Raw genomic sequence first — 16043 nt, 5'->3', positions numbered from 1 at the left:
GTTTTCGGTAAGTGACAAGCGGCTTCTGGGCATCCTCTATACTCAAATAGATGAGATTTCGGCAAAGTCTGGAATGCTTCTCAGCATCACTGGAGTTTAGACTCCAACCAGGCAACTGCTTGGGTGTCGTAATCCGACGGATACGCCATGTGCGCGGTGAGGTTGCTGCCGCTAGCATCGCAGACTCCGTCCTGGTAATTACAGTAGTCGTGGACTCTGTCGGCGTAGACGTTGAAGGAAGCAAGTTGTCCAGCGGTACGAGGATATTTCTGCGAACAGCGTTAGTCACAATAGCCATCCAAAGCTTTTCTCAACGAGGTTGAAACTTACGCCTGTGGCACCAAACGTGGAAGCGTTGCCAACATTGTAGGTCTGATTCGGCATGTGTCGGGGGTTGCCGTACAGCAAGATCGCCGCGACTGGACAACGATGTCAGCAGGTTACTCTTAAACCAAACTTTATAGTTAGCCTTACTGTGGTCTCCGACAGTGCGAGCATCGACCAGAGGCTTGGTGTAATTGCCCAGGATGTTGCCATCACCACCGCCAGCCAAGATATCTCCAAGAACCATAGCACCCTGAGAATATCCCATTAAGACGATCTTGGATTCAGGGCAAGCCTCTGCGTAAGAGATGATCTGCTTGGCGCCATCGCGAACTCCAACAAAGTAGCTGTCGCTTCCAGACTCGTCCGTGGCCGGGTAGACAATATCTTCATAGTTGCTGTTGGGAAAGGCCTCCATGAGCGGGTCAATGACCGTGATCAAGCTTCCGGGGTAGGACAACGTTGTGCCTCGAGCCTCAAAATAGTGGATGTCAGCGCAAGTCGTGTTGAGGGTCTGTCGCATAGCAAGAGGAATCTTGCTACCTTGCGCGAGAGCAGGTAAAATGCAAGCAATGACGGCGGCCTTAGTGAGGAGAGACATAGCTGAAGATATGGCCAAGAACAAGTGTCATCAGTAGTGAGCTGCCGAGTCATGGATCCTTGACGACAAAGACGATTTATATACATGATGAATTAAGGGGGTTCTCCTGACTATCCGGCAAGTCGGCCACGTAGAAACGTCGACATTTTGCGGCTCTCGGCGATGCCACGCACTCCCCCCGCCATTCTAGATTAACGGACTTGGCTTTCACCGTTCGTAGATCTGTGGGGCAGATCCGAACGCTGGCATGTCGCCGCAGGCACGGACGTTTACCTGGATCAGTTCTGGAAATCGAAGCTTCTCGGCCAAGTATTGCCTGCGGCGTCGATATGTTCAGTAATCATCTGAGTAGGAGGTTGAGGGAGTATTTGTAGAATAAAGTCCGCCTAGGAGGGCCTTCAACAACAAAGAATGATGCGGGCCGGCCCGTTGCATTTATTGGAGTACCAAAAATGAGAAAAAATATTTTTTCGAAGGAAGTCTTTAATGGAATATTCATTTGCCAAAATAATTACCAGCCAAATACTAGCTGTTAGGTCATTCTTTGTCTGATCGCTCCAGGTAAGGCGAGCCATGTCCTTGACAATCAAACGACCGGGTACTTCCTCTTTGAAGGGCCAAGGTAAGGTAAGGCTACGCATCTTGAGAGTCAGAGGTCTTAGGTAGTAACAGAGGTTTGCTTTCCGACATCTTGGGCTTTGAGAAGATTTTTGGATGTTACCAGTGTCGTCGACGGAGTAGGTTGAGTCCGCCTGGGTATCGTACTGCCTTGCTTGGTAACTTGATGTTATCACGTGTATTCCGCAATGGAAGACATCTAGGAAGGAGCGACTGAGGTTTTCACCCACGGTAGCTTCTACTGACCCAGTCAATTCTTTTGCCGCTCAAAAGAGAAGAAGCCGGATATCAGGATCCTAAATCGTCTAGCCACGCCCATACTGCACCCTCCTATTGCAAACCTCCACTCGCCAACCCGAACCCCCGGTCAACAACCTTTGTGCAGCAGGAGGCTTCTTGAGCAGAAATATATCATTACTATTCCTGTCTCATACTCTCCAAATTTATCAAGCATCCTTTGCAAACGCCAGTCAAAATTGCGAAGCACACCTCACCTCGCAGATATGCTTGGCGAACGGAAACGATTCGACACCTTCGAGGACTTGGATGAGTATATGCAACCCCGCCACCTTCCCCTTAAACCTAGGCTTGCTAACATATGGCCCAGAGCGATGAAGTCTAAGGGACATCAAGTTCATTGTCGGTCCGGAGAAGATAGAATACAGCGTCCCCGAAGCCCGCTTCGCCAATCTTTCGCCGCCCCTACGCGCCCTCCTGACGGGAGGCTTTCAAGAGTCCAGGGAGTGCAATGTCATCTGGGACGATACTGATCCAATCACTTTCGTCCTGCTGGCACAATTCGCCTGCCGAGGTGACTATTCACTGCCGGAATCCAAAGCTCTGCCTACGAAAGAGAATGAGGCTCCTGAGGATGGCGACGCACCCAAGAACTTGCCCCCTTCAATGCAAGGATACTTCTGGGCTACCGAACACAGAGGCTCACAACACCACTTTGTAAATGAGATTTTTTTTCCATGGGAAGGGCCGCGATGAAAAGCCACCGCCTATGGACCAGACTCAGGCTATTCTGAAGAAGTTTACCGGCATTGAGGCGTTCGAGAAAGCTTGCCGGCATGTTGAACACCTGAGGCCAATGTACATGCACCACGTTCAGCTTTACTTTCTCGCTGACAAGTACGCCATCGAAGATCTCAAGAAGATGTGCCTGGCTAGGATCCGACATTTCCTATCGGAGTGTCCCGGGACCTTACAATTGAAGACCGTCCTTTTCGAATCCGTGCCGATCATCTATTCATGGACAGTCCATGGGGACTCATTACGGAGGCTTATCACGCGGTACTTCCTCGCCAACATGACTTGGATCGATACCGGTAAGAGGTTCAAGGAACTACGAAGAATCACGCCTGAATTTGGGCTTGACTTGCTCGACGAGATTCCCCACAGCTACTGGAAGGAGTTGAGTGAGGGTCCTAGCGAACCAGCAGCTGAAGAATAGGAAGACTAGGTTCAACATTGAGCAACAAGGCGGACGAGGATTACATGAAGCGGAGATAGGATAATGACCATTCAGAACATATCTGATGTTGTTTTCAATTCGTTGCGGGGTCGTGCTAGAGAAGGGAAAGAGGGACGGACAGGAGTTGCAGTCTTCGTTACGCATCTAGTCAGGACCGGGGCACTGGAGATTGACGGAGTGGATTCGGGCATGAATTAAATATTTGGCATGCATTGTTACAGCTGTTCCATGTGTGAAGACTAAATCACATGTGACTCAAGACATCAGAGTATAAAGTTCATCATCCTCCACGCATAAATGTTGCTGACGAGATAACATCACGGACAAACACGACTTGCCCTCCTGCGCCAGCACCTCTAGATATCAGTTTTGAAGGAGAACCTTTAAACTTGGCTCTTTTCGCTCTTTCCACGAATCACTCTGCTCAGGTCTCCAACGGGAAGTTCCAAGGGGAAGTCGAGCGATGCCAAGAGGATAGCGAAGATGAGCCACCAACCAGCGGCACAAGTCACGAACGCGAAAGCACCGGCAGCCTACAAGATGGTATCAGTACTGTTTTAGTTCCTCACACATCCCATACCCTCAAGACTTACCTGGAGGAGTTTTGCGGCGTAGGCAGCATTGCCAGTGTAATCCATGGCAAGGAACCAATACGCGGCCGTAATCAACCCGAACGCAGCAACGAGCGTCAAGAAGATGAGGAAGAAGACAATATTGGTGCGGAGCGAGCAGATGAGGAATACAACGCAGATCATGCCCATCGCGAGTGTGATGAAGCCTGTCAAAGTAACCTGTGTCAGTTCAAGTCCATCGAGACGTAAGAAAAGGGGCAAGAGGCAGTGACTGACCGAAACTAGCATTGAACCCTTGCGTCGTCAAACCTTCGGCCCCAGACGTCGCGTTCGCGGGTGCGTACGATGAGAAGGCGGCAAAGGAGGGGTTCAGAGTCGCGCCAAAAGTGAACCAGAAGGAGGAGAAGGTAAGGAAGACGACAGAGGGGAAGGTGTTGCCGAGGACCCATTCGAGGAGGCCGCCTACGAACATGAGGAGACCGCCGAAGAAGAAGTATGAGCCGCTGTGGAGGAAAACGTGTGAGTTTGAGAGGCGTCCTGATGAGGGGGGAGTGTTGTGGGATGACTTACATGCCTGCCGCACCGCTTCCGCCAGCTCCTCTCCAACCCATCAAGTCACAAGCAAGAGGCGTCAGTGAGATGAGGAATCCAACAATGGCGCTGTATAAGTGTCAGCCAACACGCCTTCACCCATGATCGTCGACCAAGGTATGAGATTCTCTTACATCGGAGTCGGGTTACCAAAGGTCTTGCGCAGATCCCCCTTGACGTTATTCTGCGGTGAAAGATACAGCTTCTCAAACAGCTCGGGCGACATGGAGATTGACCCGGCCGTTCTCATCCTCTTGAGTGCGTCGTCGCGGCTGGCATGGGGCGCCATGTACTCGTCCTCTGGGTACTCGCCATTGTAGCCGCCGCCATTGGGCACACGACGATGGTGGCTGTCGACGCGCTGGTGAGGGTCCGACGGGCGGCGGTGCTCGTTGTGGTGGGAATGGGAGTTGACTTCATGGATGTCTTCCTTGTTATCCATTGTTTCGTCTGTGGAGGTTGATTAAGATGGCAGAGGGGTATCAAAGGAATTGACAGAGCAATTGAGGAAAGGGATAATGATACAGATGGTACACTATGTTCTTTGGATGAACGGAGGAAATAAGAGACGACAGGAATGACAACCAAGACTGAACGCAGATGGTGTTTCGAGAGGAGGGAACTGGGCCATTAGATGTATAAAGATCCAGGCCGGCCGTAACGGGTCTAGTCCTCCACACACACATCTCCTTTCAATCTGTCGCGTTCTCTCTCAGTGTCTCTCATCCACACCCTAAAGAGCGTTTCCAAGACGTAAAAAAGCAAAGACTGGGGGGGTTTAGCAACGGACCGGGGCCATCTTGGCACCTTGGGAGCCCTGCTGGCAGGACGGTTGAGTCGGATAGTCTTTTCCCATCATCACCACTCTCCCACGCCCCCCCTCCTCCTCTTCCCCCGACTCCCCCCCGGTCGCCCACACGTCAAAACGGAATACCGGGGTTTACGAGGACCACGACTGGGTTATCTAGAGGTAGATCTCTCTCAACGACCGACGACCGACGACACAAACGCGTCCGTGAGGAGGCCAAGTGGGCAAGAAGGCAAGAGGCTCCTCCACATCGACCGAACCCACTTTGGGGCTAGGACGACCGGCAGACGGATACCCCAGGATTCGGGACAAGGGATGGATGGGTTGGCTGCAATCTGGAGGGTGGGCATGATGCAGGATCCACGAGGATGATTCGTTGGAAGCTCGCTGCCGCAGAAAGCATGGTTCGAACGAGGTATCCGTATGGAGGTAGACCACTGGGGAGGATATCGGATTGGGGGGACAGCACGTTTGGGGATTGAACATGGTTTTGGTAGAAAGCTGGGGGCAAAAGGCAAGATGCTTGCTTGCTTGCTTTCTATGGAGCGTTGCGTCCTGTCTTGGACCAACAACGTCTCTGTGTCTTTCCGTCTCCTTTCCCCAGGTGAGGGTGTGAAGGCACGCGGTCTGGGAAGAGTCAACCCGTCAATGTCTCAGTTGAACACATTTGGGGCTGAGGAGAAGAGGAAACGGCAAGACCTGCCACGCCTGCCACGCCTGCCACGCCTGCCACGCCTGCCCAGGGCTCCCGTCACATCACACTGGTGAGTCGTCAAGGGTTCGCGCGGATGCAGAACTGAGCGTTTGAGGTTTAAGGCGTGTCACTGCTGGACGTGTCGAGCTCACGGCCTCTGGGGCATGTGTGTCTAAGGCTCTGAGCGAGTCAATACCTTACCTTGCCCCAGTTGAGGCTTACTCGAACAATCTCGCGTGGAGGCAAGGGAGAACCACCGGTGGCGGCGCTTGTTGGAAGTTGGGGGTGGGAATGGAAACGAGTTCGTCAATGGGCAGGACCTGGGCGAAAAGCTGGGGTAAGGATGCGGAACCGCAAATGCCAACGGAAACCAACGAATCAACGGGCGGACGAATGAACGACATGGAGGAACGGAAGTTTTCTGACTCTGGTATGCAGAATAGCGTGGATGGGGAACAATCACACAAACCTACTCCGGCATTGAGCGGCACATGGATGTAGTCTGGGAATAAGGAAGGATAGCCGCGAAGTCTCCTTGGCTTGACGGGAGCGAACAACAGTTTTATCTGACCGGTCTTGCAGTAGCGCCTAGGAATTACGTCCGTCGTTTGCTTTCCTGCCCCCGGTCCAGTACTATCCATGATCTACCACGTCGAGAGTCAAGACTCAAGAGCGTACCTTAGTCGTTTAGTATTCCGAAAAGGGGAAGCTGGGCTTGGTTTGGTTTGAGTTTTGGGGGAGACCTATGATGGAGGACGAGGGGGGAAGGGAAGCTTCAGCTCGTGTGGGGCAGGCTAGAGGTATTGCGGGGAAAGCTCTACACCTCACCACACTTTGTCGCTATCTGACTATAGACTAGGGGGTGTGACGGGTCAATGGGATGGGGAGCGTCGGGGTAGCGGATGAGGCGTGTGCGTTCCATCATTGCATGTTCAGAGTTATTGCCTACTCCGTTGAGATGCCCCATAACTCACGGCACGACGGAAAAGGACAGTGAGAATGAACAAAGGGGCTTGGGAAGTTTAGTTGGGAGTCGGGGAGAGATGGGATGCTGGACCTGAAAAGATGAGTTGAGTTGGTCTGAGAAGAAGACTGTTCAACACCCCGAAACTTGACAGTCAGACTGGGCTAATGGTCCTTGCAACCCGGCCACCCACGGAACTTGGCATGGGGCTTAGAATCGATAAATGTACATGTCATGATGGAGTCACTTGAGGCTCAATTGGGAGGCGTTGTCGGGGGGCAGAGAAGGAGGGGGAGGGCGGCAGATGCGGCCCCGGCATTATACGCTACCCGTTACCCCAGACTTGGCAGCACAGCCCTTGACTCGATTTTGAGGGGAGTTGTGTCCGTACCATGAAGCAACCCAAGATCCCAAGAGCGATCGTCCTGTCGATGCATCAGAAGGGTTGGAGATTTGAATTTGGAAGATGGATGGAGGGGTGGTGTGACCTTCAGCGAATGCCGGTCCAAACGATGCAGAAGATGCGCCCGTCACAACTTTAAAGACGGACCAGGACGGAGCTATCTCGGCACGAGATCGCCAACGCGGCATCTCTCACGATGGGGAATCCATGAAGACGAACCAAGGACCCCAGAGTCTAGTACATGGATCAACAGAACCCAAGTATAGTTTGCTTCTATAGTCTCGCATTGGGGTCGCTGGTGACCCTTTTTGGTAGGAAACTAGTATTCATTCATCTCGTAACAGCATCTCATCTCAGGAACCCCTCGTTCAGCAGGCCCTCATTCCCAATACTCTAGAACGGTCCACGATTTATATCACGAGTCAATCGGACAAACCTCCAGGCCGATCAAAGCTTCCCCGCAGCCTTCATCGCCCTCTCACCATCAACCAGAACGCACCACCCTTCCCCGCCGCGGGTACCGCCCCCGAACCCGGCAACAACGGCCTCGAAGCCGCCCTCGCCGCGCGCGTATTCGAGCACCGCGTCGTCAAAGGTGCCCGGCTGCAGCCAGACGGCAGGCACGCCTAGCTCTTTCGCCTCTTGCAGGACCTTGAGTGTCGCTGGCGGCGGGGTGATGATGGAGACGGCGGTGTCCTTGGGGTGAGGTAGGGCCGTGAGGTTGGGGAGGGCCGGATGGTCTTTTCCGAGGGCGTTGACGGTGCTTGCGGTCGGGTTTATGGGGGTGGCGGGGATGGAGTGGTTCAAGTACCAGGCGAAGACTGCAAGGGATGTTAGTGACGGTTGAAGTTGGAGATCTCAAGAGAGTGCTGTGAGTGAGAGTGAGAGTGAGAGTGAGGTGAGATTAGTCAAGTGAGATGAGTGTGAGTGAGTGAATGAGTGAGTGACAGCTCCTCAAGCTTAGACCAAGCTTGAAGCAAGTGTCCAGCGGGAATAAGCAGCGGGGGAACAACGCACTCTTATTGCCAAACTTGGCAGGGTTCGAGCTGGCACCCACCACCGCAACGAACTTTTGCGAAAAGAAAACACGGGCCGTAGCTTCGGTCGACATGTCGGGCACTAGTTTCGGGACGGGCCAAGTTGTGGAAAGTGTATTCGAGGTGCGGCGACGGGAGTTGTTGAAGAGCGAGGAGGACGGAGATGGAGGGGTTCCTCGGGCGGGCGACTCGGACCTTGAAATGGAGTTTCGAGGGGCCAGGCTGGGAGCTCCGACCCCCGAGCACGTCAGTGGGACCCTTTGGGGAGCGGCCGAGGCGTGCGGGCCACGGCTGATGACGCGACCTGCCACTGTAAGTCTGCCATGCATACCACGGAGCCGCGGCTACTACCTGCCTTATTCTGGGATCTTAGTCAGGGCTTGGGTTTCGATATGTGAGATTGAGTCTGTGAGGCTTCCAAATGCCCTCGTGGCAATGTATCATAGCAGGTTTTCTTTGACGGTCTTGTTCCGGATAGCCGTGGTCCCTGAATCGTCGGAAGGATCCCGCCCGAGAGAAGCATGGAATAAAATGGAGGATGGCCGCCGTCTTTTCGGTCAAAGAGACGGGTGCGACTACACGCATTACACATCATTGAGTCTTTATTGGACCATCAACCAACCCACCAATCTCGCCAGGGCTAGCAACTGCAACCTTGCAGCTTCACTATAATAACTTACCTTCCTTACACGGCTAACGATGTCTGTTTTTGCGTACGTGGGCGAACTCATCTTGGCAGCAGAATTCCAAATGCCATCGGTCTCAAGCTGACATGTGATTGCAGACGTTCAACCTTTTCGGCCGCAGGCTATGCGGCCTTCCGCCCATCCTACCCTGCATCACTCTTCAGGACGGTGCTGGCGTATCATAACAGTCAGTCAACCAGCGGCACGGCGCTGGACCTGGGCTGCGGTCATGGTCTCATCTCGCGAGAGCTCAGTCCAAGCTTCGCTCGCGTCATCGCTATTGATCCCAGTGCGGGCATGGTGAAGCAAGCAGCAGACTCAACCTCGGACTCAAAAATCACCTTTCGCCAGGCCAGCTCCGAGGATCTGTCATTCGTGGCTGACGCCTCGGTAGACCTCGTGGTGGCTGGCCAGGCGGCGCACTGGTTCAACTACGATAAAGTGTGGCCAGAGCTGGCGCGAGTGGTCAAGAGCGGCGGTACGCTGGCATTTTGGGGGTACAAGGACAATATTCTCGTCGGTTTCCCGGCGGTTAACGATATCTTTATGCACTTTTGCTACGGCGAGGGGGAGTCGTCGCCCGGTAGCGGGGTGGAGACGATGGGGCCGTACTGGGAGAAGCCCGGGCGGCAGATCCTGCGGGATAACCTGGCGGCAGTTGTGCCCCCCGAGTCGGAGTGGGAGAAGGTGAAGCGCATCGTGTACGACCCGGACAGGAAGACTTCGCAGGCCGATGCCAACACGGAGGTGATGGAGCCTGAAGACCCGCGGGCAGCGTGGCAGCAGCGTAAGACGATGAAGCTGGGCGAGTTTGAAGGTTACGTGCACACTTTCAGCGCGTACCGCGGGTGGAAAGACGCGCACCCGGAGCTGAAGAGCCGGGCGGAGGGCGGGGCGGAAGGAGATATTGCGGATCTGTTGTTCGATCGGTTGCTGGAGGCGGTGCCGGAGTGGAAAGCTGCGGGGGATAAGTGGCGGGAGATCGAAGTTGAGGCCGTATGGGGGACGACTATCATCCTGGCCAAGAGAAAGTGACGGCTTCTGGACTCTACCTGCAGAGAGAGGATGTGACGGGGTCAAGTGCGAGAGAGAGAGATCATGGAGAAATGCTCCGTTTGTGCCGAAGCTGAAGTGGGTTTACTCGCAGGTCGAGCCTGATATGGCAGTCTGAAGAGTCGGGACGAACCGCAGCGTACAAGTTTGGGTCGATTGAGAGTTTAGACGGTCTGGGTAGTCGTGATTCGGCACAACTCGAATTAGTGCAAAGACATATCCGTATCCGTAGATTGACGTAAGGTGGTGTAGGTTGTGTCGGCTCACCGCAATGAAAGATGTCGATAGCGTTTGTGCAAGTCTCCAGCCATGGCAGAATATTGGAAGATGGAGTCGTGGACCATTGGGCAGGTGGACATTGGGACCGGGCAAAAGAGGCAAGGGGGGCAGCAACTCATCCGAGAGCCGTGATTGGCTGTGATAACCTAGCAAGATTGGGAAAGAGGAGCCCCCGACGGTGGTTGCCCCGTCAGGTTTCAGGAGTTTGGCCTTGTGTTGCAGAGGCGCACTGTGTTTGTAGGAGGAAGGCACCACCCACGTACAGTCAGTCGTACTTGCCGCACTTTTGTAGGTAAACGGTAAGGTACATAGGTAGACCGCCTCCAGGGGCCTTCGATAGTTTTGGGTGCCGGTGCACACCGCTGCTGCCACCGCCAGCCCAAAACGCATGAATAACGGAGACTGGGAATGCCCATGGCCCATGACACTTCGAACCCAAGGCCAATTGGGTGCGTGTGCACTCGATGCATTGGATAAAAATAATACTGAGCCTGAGGGTACATGACAGATAGCGGAAGGTGGTGACCGACTGACAGACTGGGGGAAGGAGACGAAGAAAAGGGAAAGTGCAAGCATAAAGTGTTTCGACTGGCAGACAGCAACCTCCAAGAAACATCATCACGACTCTTCTCTGTCTCTTTTTTCGTCCTGTTTGATATCCCAAGGCAAATAGCTTTTTGATCTGTTGTTTACTTTCTCTTCCCCCACGTACATACCACATACCACCTCACACAGACCAAAATGGTGAGTCTCTGTCCCTCCAATCCGGCCCCCTCCCCTCTGTTGCTTTTTTTTTTTTGTTGTGTTTTCCCCCCGCGGACGGCGGCACCCCTCCCACCATCAGCCGGAATGTAAACAAAGGAATTCGATCCAGCCATTCAGCGGCCTCCCTACCCCCCTCTCGAGTCTTTCGACCCCTTTCGACCCCTTTGATGGCCGACAAAAAACAGCCTTAGCGCCGGTTTGGTTCAGCGGCGAACCTTGCAGCAAAGGGCGACACACAGCAACGCAGTACTACTAGCACCCGACGCTGCCAGCAGCAGTACCACCACCACCAGCGCAGCAGCAGCGCCATCCACCAGCCAACAGGAGCAACCCAAACAACGGATCGGACACCAACTGCCAGCGCAGCTAGCCAAGGAAAGAAGATCAGCGCCAATTTTCCCGCGCAAACTACTGGACCATTCGACATACGGCTGCATCACGACATTCCTCATCCTGCAACCGTTCTTCTTTCCGATTTTCCACCTCTACATCCCATTCTTGATATTTCCACAACCACCCCGCGAAACGTCACTTGCTCTCTGCCACACATCGCGACCTTTCAATTTTGCGCATAATCACAACCACACAAACATATCACAATGTCTTCTAACCAGTACGACGCTCAGGCTTCTACCAACTACAAGGAGGCTTTCTCCCTGTTCGACAAGCGCGGTAACGGCCGTGTTGCCATCGATAGCTTGGGTGACCTCCTCCGCGCCTGCGGCCAGAACCCTACCCTGACCGAGATCCGCGACCTCGAGAAGAATGTCGGCGGCGACTGTGAGTTTTGTTCCTTGCGCCCACGGCATATCGAAAACCCGATGTATGCCACCAGCATAGAGACACGATACTGATCAGCGATGTTTGCGCGCGCAGTCGACTTTGAGACCTTCCAGCGCATTCTCAACCGCCCCGGCGGCTTCCGCGACCCCGGTGAACCCGAGGAGTACTGCCGCGGTTTCCAGGTCTTTGACAAGGACATGACGGGCTTCATCGGCGTCGGCCAGCTTAAGTACATCCTGACCAACCTCGGCGAGAAGATGTCCGATGAAGAGGTCGACGAGCTTCTCAAGGCTGTTGACACCAGCTCTGGCCAGGTCAACTACACTGGTAAGCCACCACCTTTCAGCAAACTCGTTGCACAGCAAGCATTGAAGACTGTGTTTACTGATACCCGCGCAACAGAGCTTGTCCGAACCATTCTCGCCAACTAGATACATCCAGCGAGCGAGCATTGTACGAACAGATCAGAGGAACGAGCCGGAGGCAGTTTATGAAAAGAGAAGAAAGAGACACTTGCATGGCTGGCACGATGGGAAATGGCGTTTGCTTTTGCGTTGCGATTGCGTTGTTCGCTATTGTAGGGAATTTGGGTATTCTGGAGTTCACCCCCGCCTGCTTAGAGGCGTTGCCCCGGACCACACGACACATGTACGGGACTGAATAGAACCGATACCAAAAGAAATAAATACCATGATACCAACATCATCGCGCGTGCGATCCTTCCAGAAGATGGACGTTTACGAAGTGGTCAGGGGTTGTGCCTGCTTGGAAACGCATGTTGGGACGAGAGGACTAGACATCGCGATAGATTCACTGCGTCATGTCATTAGCACCAAAAGGGCTGGATGCAAAGCACAATTCCTTGCGGCTCTACGACTATGCTACGGCCTCCGCGATCTATGCATGTTGATCCATCAGCCTCAGCCATGATGTCGCACCAGGCCTTGGCCCGTCTGCCCAGCAACAAAGGACCCCACACAATCTGGTAGGTGCAGTCGTCTTATGTAAGCTCGCTTCGGTCAGGCGATGTGGCCTGCATCCTGGACCTGCAGAATTGCGGTACCGAATGTTCCCAGCCGATGGAGGACCTTCAACTTAATCGCCCCAACAGTTGTCAAAGTACTCTATTCTTTGATACTAGAATCGCTGAATCGTCTGTGTGTGTACTGAGGTTCTTACCAAATACACATGCGAAGACTCGCATCGAATTGCAATAGTAGATGCAGAACATGGCTCTTGTTGGTACTGGTACATCAGCGAGACCCCGCTTGCTTCAGCGTGGGGCGTTACAGCCCGGAACGTCGTAGCGCCGGGAGCTCGACGTGAGCTCCCCTGGCAGGCCGCGACTGCCCGCCAAGGAAACCTCCAACTGGAAGGTGAAAGAGAAGGGGACCCCGTCGCATTCCGTACTCGTCAAGATTAACGTAAACCTTCATCCACTTACACACACATACACAAATCATCCCGCAAACTACCAGAAGCTTGCTGCAAGTCACCGCTCTCAGTCCACTCTCTGCGTAGCTACATGTACCTTCGCGCTTAACCTCGCTTGTCACCTACCAACTTACGGCATCGACACCTCCACCTGCATCCATCCGCGTCTGCCCCGTGTCCAAGACCTGGGTCCTGCAGCTGCTCATCCTCCTTCCCCTCCCCCGCCCCGACGCACCCAACTCACCGACTGATCGAACCGTGTTTCGTCCGGTAGCCGTGGCGTCCTCCAAGCGTCCCCTCCTTTCCCTTACCTTCTTTCTCATATTCCTCCTCACAGCTCTCATCCTGGCGGCCCCAAGAGCAGTCCCGAGAATTACTTCTCTCTTTGCACAGCTGCGCTTCAAACCAGTCCAGCTACCCCTCGTTGCCACCCCATCTCTATCGACATACCGACCCTTGGTGACCGCCGCCATGACTGTCCCCGACAAGTACAAGTCGCCGCCCCAGGCGCCTCCCGTCTTCACCGGCACCAAGGAGTCCATCGTCGGCGACTCCAAGAAGATTTGCGACCAGACTCGCGCCCTTCTCGACAAGCTTGTTGCCGACTACCCCGCCGACAAGGCCACCTTTGAGAATGTTATGAAGCCCATCGCCAAATACGAGAACGAGAGCGGACTGTCGACCCGCATCCTTGGCTTCTACCAATATGTCTCGAGCGACGCCGCCCTACGCGAGGCTTCGACCCAGGCCGATACCATTATGGACGAGTTCTCGATCGAGGTGAACATGAGGGAGGATGTCTACAAGCTCATTGAGGCTCTCCACCAGCGCAAAGACTCAGAGGGCCTGGACCCCGAGAGCTTGAGGTTGCTGGAGAAGGACTACAAGAACTACATCAAGATGGGTCTGGGCATCCCCGCTGGGCCCCAGCGTGATCGCTTCAAGGAGATCAAGAAGCGTCTCAGTCAAATCCAGATCGAGTTCACAAAGAACCTCAACGAGGAGAACGGCGGCATCTGGTTCACAAAGGAGGAGCTCGATGGTGTTTCAGATGACGTTCTTGATGGCCTCGAGAAGGGCACCGGCGAGAACGAGGGCAAGCTCAAGCTCTCCTTCAAGTATCCCGACCTCTTCCCGACTCTCAAGTTCGCCAAGAACCCTGAGACGAGACGCAAGGTCTTCATCCAGAACGAGAACAAGTGCAACCAAAACGTTCCCCTCTTCCAGGAGGCCATCATTCTCCGTGATGAGGCTGCCCGCATGCTCGGCTACCCCAACCACGCTGCCCTGCGCATTGAGGACAAGATGGCCAAGACCACCAAGACTGTGAACGACTTCTTGGGCGACCTTCGCTCTCGTCTGACTGCCGGCGGCGCCAAGGAAGTCGAGCACCTCCAGGAGCTCAAGAAGGCCGACACTGACGCCCGCGGCGTTGAGAATGACGGCAACTACTACCTGTGGGATCACAAGTTCTACGACCGATTGATGATTGAGAAGGAGTACAGCATCGACGAGAACAAGATTGCCGAGTACTTCCCCATCACCTCGACAATTGCTGGCATGCTCAAGATCTTTGAGGAGCTCCTGGGCTTCGTCTTTGTTGAGTTGAAGCCTGAGGACCGCAAGGCCTTGAGCCCCACTGGCAAGGGTGAGGATATCGCATGGCACGAGGATGTCATCATCTTCAGTGTCTGGGATGATGCTTCCGAAGGAGAAGGATTCGTTGGCTACCTGTACCTTGATCTGCACCCTCGCCAGGGCAAGTACGGCCACGCCGCCAACTTTAACTTGCAGCCCGGCTACCTGCAAGCCAACGGCTCGCGCAGGTACCCTGCCACTGCCCTGGTCTGTAACTTCAGCAAGCCCACGCCCAAGAAGCCCTCACTTCTCAAGCACGATGAGGTCGTCACGCTCTTCCACGAGCTTGGACACGGTATTCACGACCTTGCTGGCCGCTGCACATACAGCCGTTTCCACGGTACCAGCACCGTCAGAGATTTCGTTGAGGCGCCGTCACAGATGTTGGAGAACTGGTGCTGGACCCCCAGTGTTATCAAGGCGCTGTCTCAACACTTTGAGACTGGCGAGAAGATCCCCGATGACCTTATCGAGAAGCAGATCTCCACCAAGCACGTCAACGCTGCCCTGTTCAACCTCCGCCAGCTTCACTTCGGTACCTTTGACATGACTGTCCATACTCCCGAGAGCCACGAGGCCATCAAGAAGTTGGACTTGTCAGCAACCTACAACGAGCTTCGCGGCCAGATCGCTGGTATCAAGGGCCCCGAAGCTCAGGGAGAGAAGAGGTATGAAACTCCTTCCAGTTATAAATCACACTTGGCTAACAGACACAGCACCTGGGGCAACGGACAGGCCTGCTTCGGCCACCTGATTGGCGGCTACGATGCCGGCTACTACGGCTATCTCTCATCCGAAGTTTACTCCACCGACATGTTCTACTCCGTGTTCAAAGCCGACCCCATGAACGGCAAGGAGGGCCGCCGCTACAGACACACCGTCTTGGAGAAGGGTGGCAGCCAGGAGGAGATGTTGACCCTGGAGCAGTTCCTTGGACGCAAGCCTAGCACTGAAGCCTTCTACAAGGAGTTGGGCATCCCTCAGTAAGGGCCCTGATCATAATGCCACAATGACGAGACGACGCCAGAATTGTATCTAATAGTACCAGATCGCGACTGTGATCACCCCCAGGACGCTCGTCTCCTAAAATAAAATAACTTTTCAAGATTCTGAAGTCCCAAGCTAGCGTGATGCCTTCCATTCTCATACATTCCTAGTCAGTTCGAACATAAGTATGTCTGAGTATGGTGAAAGACTGCCTGTAGATAGCTTCTTCAAGGGCAGTTTGGCCTCACTACAGCCTGAGAGTGAGAGGCCAGATATCGCCTATGATGTGATGTATCAGTGCCACACAAGGTAACGTAAGTAGGCGCATT

The 16043-nt window shown here is 54.1% G+C and overlaps 7 protein-coding genes across 7 annotated transcripts; 4 read left to right on the top strand and 3 right to left on the bottom strand.

Annotated features, from left to right (window-relative positions):
• Positions 1-86: 86 nt before the first annotated feature.
• Positions 87-925, bottom strand: HER10_EVM0007686 (axe1 cleaves acetyl side chain groups acetyl xylan; the record flags this gene model as incomplete). Its single annotated transcript, XM_035477234.1, has 3 exons — positions 87-269; positions 331-419; positions 475-925. The coding sequence occupies 3 exons, from the start codon at positions 923-925 to the stop codon at positions 87-89; spliced, it is 723 nt and encodes a 240-aa protein (XP_035331611.1).
• A 1121-nt stretch (positions 926-2046) lies between these two features.
• HER10_EVM0002760 (uncharacterized protein) lies at positions 2047-2999 on the top strand (the record flags this gene model as incomplete). Its single annotated transcript, XM_035472456.1, has 3 exons — positions 2047-2093; positions 2161-2497; positions 2541-2999. The coding sequence occupies 3 exons, from the start codon at positions 2047-2049 to the stop codon at positions 2997-2999; spliced, it is 843 nt and encodes a 280-aa protein (XP_035331302.1).
• A 404-nt stretch (positions 3000-3403) lies between these two features.
• On the bottom strand, positions 3404-4798 carry HER10_EVM0003722 (GPR1/FUN34/YaaH-class plasma membrane protein; the record flags this gene model as incomplete). The annotated part of the gene is made up of 5 exons (XM_035473386.1): positions 4318-4798; positions 4163-4252; positions 3869-4095; positions 3614-3798; positions 3404-3553 (listed from the first exon to the last, which is right to left on the bottom strand). The coding sequence occupies exons 1-5, from the start codon at positions 4623-4625 to the stop codon at positions 3404-3406; spliced, it is 960 nt and encodes a 319-aa protein (XP_035331372.1). The 5' UTR covers positions 4626-4798.
• A 2465-nt stretch (positions 4799-7263) lies between these two features.
• HER10_EVM0005118 (CoA binding domain-containing protein) lies at positions 7264-8622 on the bottom strand. The gene is made up of 2 exons (XM_035482975.1): positions 8070-8622; positions 7264-7873 (listed from the first exon to the last, which is right to left on the bottom strand). Exons 1-2 carry the CDS (start codon positions 8416-8418, stop codon positions 7500-7502), a joined length of 723 nt encoding a protein of 240 aa, XP_035331456.1. The 5' UTR covers positions 8419-8622; the 3' UTR covers positions 7264-7499.
• A 43-nt stretch (positions 8623-8665) lies between these two features.
• On the top strand, positions 8666-10144 carry HER10_EVM0002122 (methyltransferase domain-containing protein). Its single transcript, XM_035471848.1, has 2 exons — positions 8666-8802; positions 8874-10144. The coding sequence occupies exons 1-2, from the start codon at positions 8789-8791 to the stop codon at positions 9808-9810; spliced, it is 951 nt and encodes a 316-aa protein (XP_035331257.1). The 5' UTR covers positions 8666-8788; the 3' UTR covers positions 9811-10144.
• A 1001-nt stretch (positions 10145-11145) lies between these two features.
• Positions 11146-12357, top strand: HER10_EVM0004629 (myosin regulatory light chain cdc4). Its single transcript, XM_035474265.1, has 3 exons — positions 11146-11652; positions 11749-11982; positions 12058-12357. The coding sequence occupies exons 1-3, from the start codon at positions 11472-11474 to the stop codon at positions 12084-12086; spliced, it is 444 nt and encodes a 147-aa protein (XP_035331422.1). The 5' UTR covers positions 11146-11471; the 3' UTR covers positions 12087-12357.
• Positions 12358-13078: 721 nt separating this feature from the next.
• On the top strand, positions 13079-16038 carry HER10_EVM0004718 (peptidase family M3). Its single transcript, XM_035474352.1, has 2 exons — positions 13079-15395; positions 15444-16038. The coding sequence occupies exons 1-2, from the start codon at positions 13561-13563 to the stop codon at positions 15712-15714; spliced, it is 2106 nt and encodes a 701-aa protein (XP_035331427.1). The 5' UTR covers positions 13079-13560; the 3' UTR covers positions 15715-16038.
• Positions 16039-16043: the final 5 nt, after the last annotated feature.

The sequence above is a fragment of the Colletotrichum scovillei genome (assembly GCF_011075155.1).
Source record: "Colletotrichum scovillei strain TJNH1 chromosome Unknown Contig00007, whole genome shotgun sequence".
Classification (NCBI taxonomy): domain Eukaryota; kingdom Fungi; phylum Ascomycota; class Sordariomycetes; order Glomerellales; family Glomerellaceae; genus Colletotrichum; species Colletotrichum scovillei.
Note: the sequence above shows the minus strand (reverse complement) of the source record. Positions and strands in the feature narration are given on the sequence as shown.

Excerpts from the sequence above, each read along its gene's own strand:
- HER10_EVM0005118 (XM_035482975.1), bottom strand. The coding sequence starts at position 8,418 with ATGCATGGCAGACTTACAGTGGCAGGTCGCGTCATCAGCCGTGGCCCG. Across the intron at positions 7,874-8,069 it reads TGCCAAGTTTGGCAATAAGA|TCTTCGCCTGGTACTTGAAC; the intron begins GTGCGTTGTTCC and ends CATCCCTTGCAG.
- HER10_EVM0004629 (XM_035474265.1), top strand. The coding sequence starts at position 11,472 with ATGTCTTCTAACCAGTACGACGCTCAGGCTTCTACCAACTACAAGGAG. Across the intron at positions 11,653-11,748 it reads GAAGAATGTCGGCGGCGACT|TCGACTTTGAGACCTTCCAG; the intron begins GTGAGTTTTGTT and ends TTGCGCGCGCAG. Across the intron at positions 11,983-12,057 it reads TGGCCAGGTCAACTACACTG|AGCTTGTCCGAACCATTCTC; the intron begins GTAAGCCACCAC and ends CCCGCGCAACAG.
- HER10_EVM0004718 (XM_035474352.1), top strand. The coding sequence starts at position 13,561 with ATGACTGTCCCCGACAAGTACAAGTCGCCGCCCCAGGCGCCTCCCGTC. Across the intron at positions 15,396-15,443 it reads GAAGCTCAGGGAGAGAAGAG|CACCTGGGGCAACGGACAGG; the intron begins GTATGAAACTCC and ends TAACAGACACAG.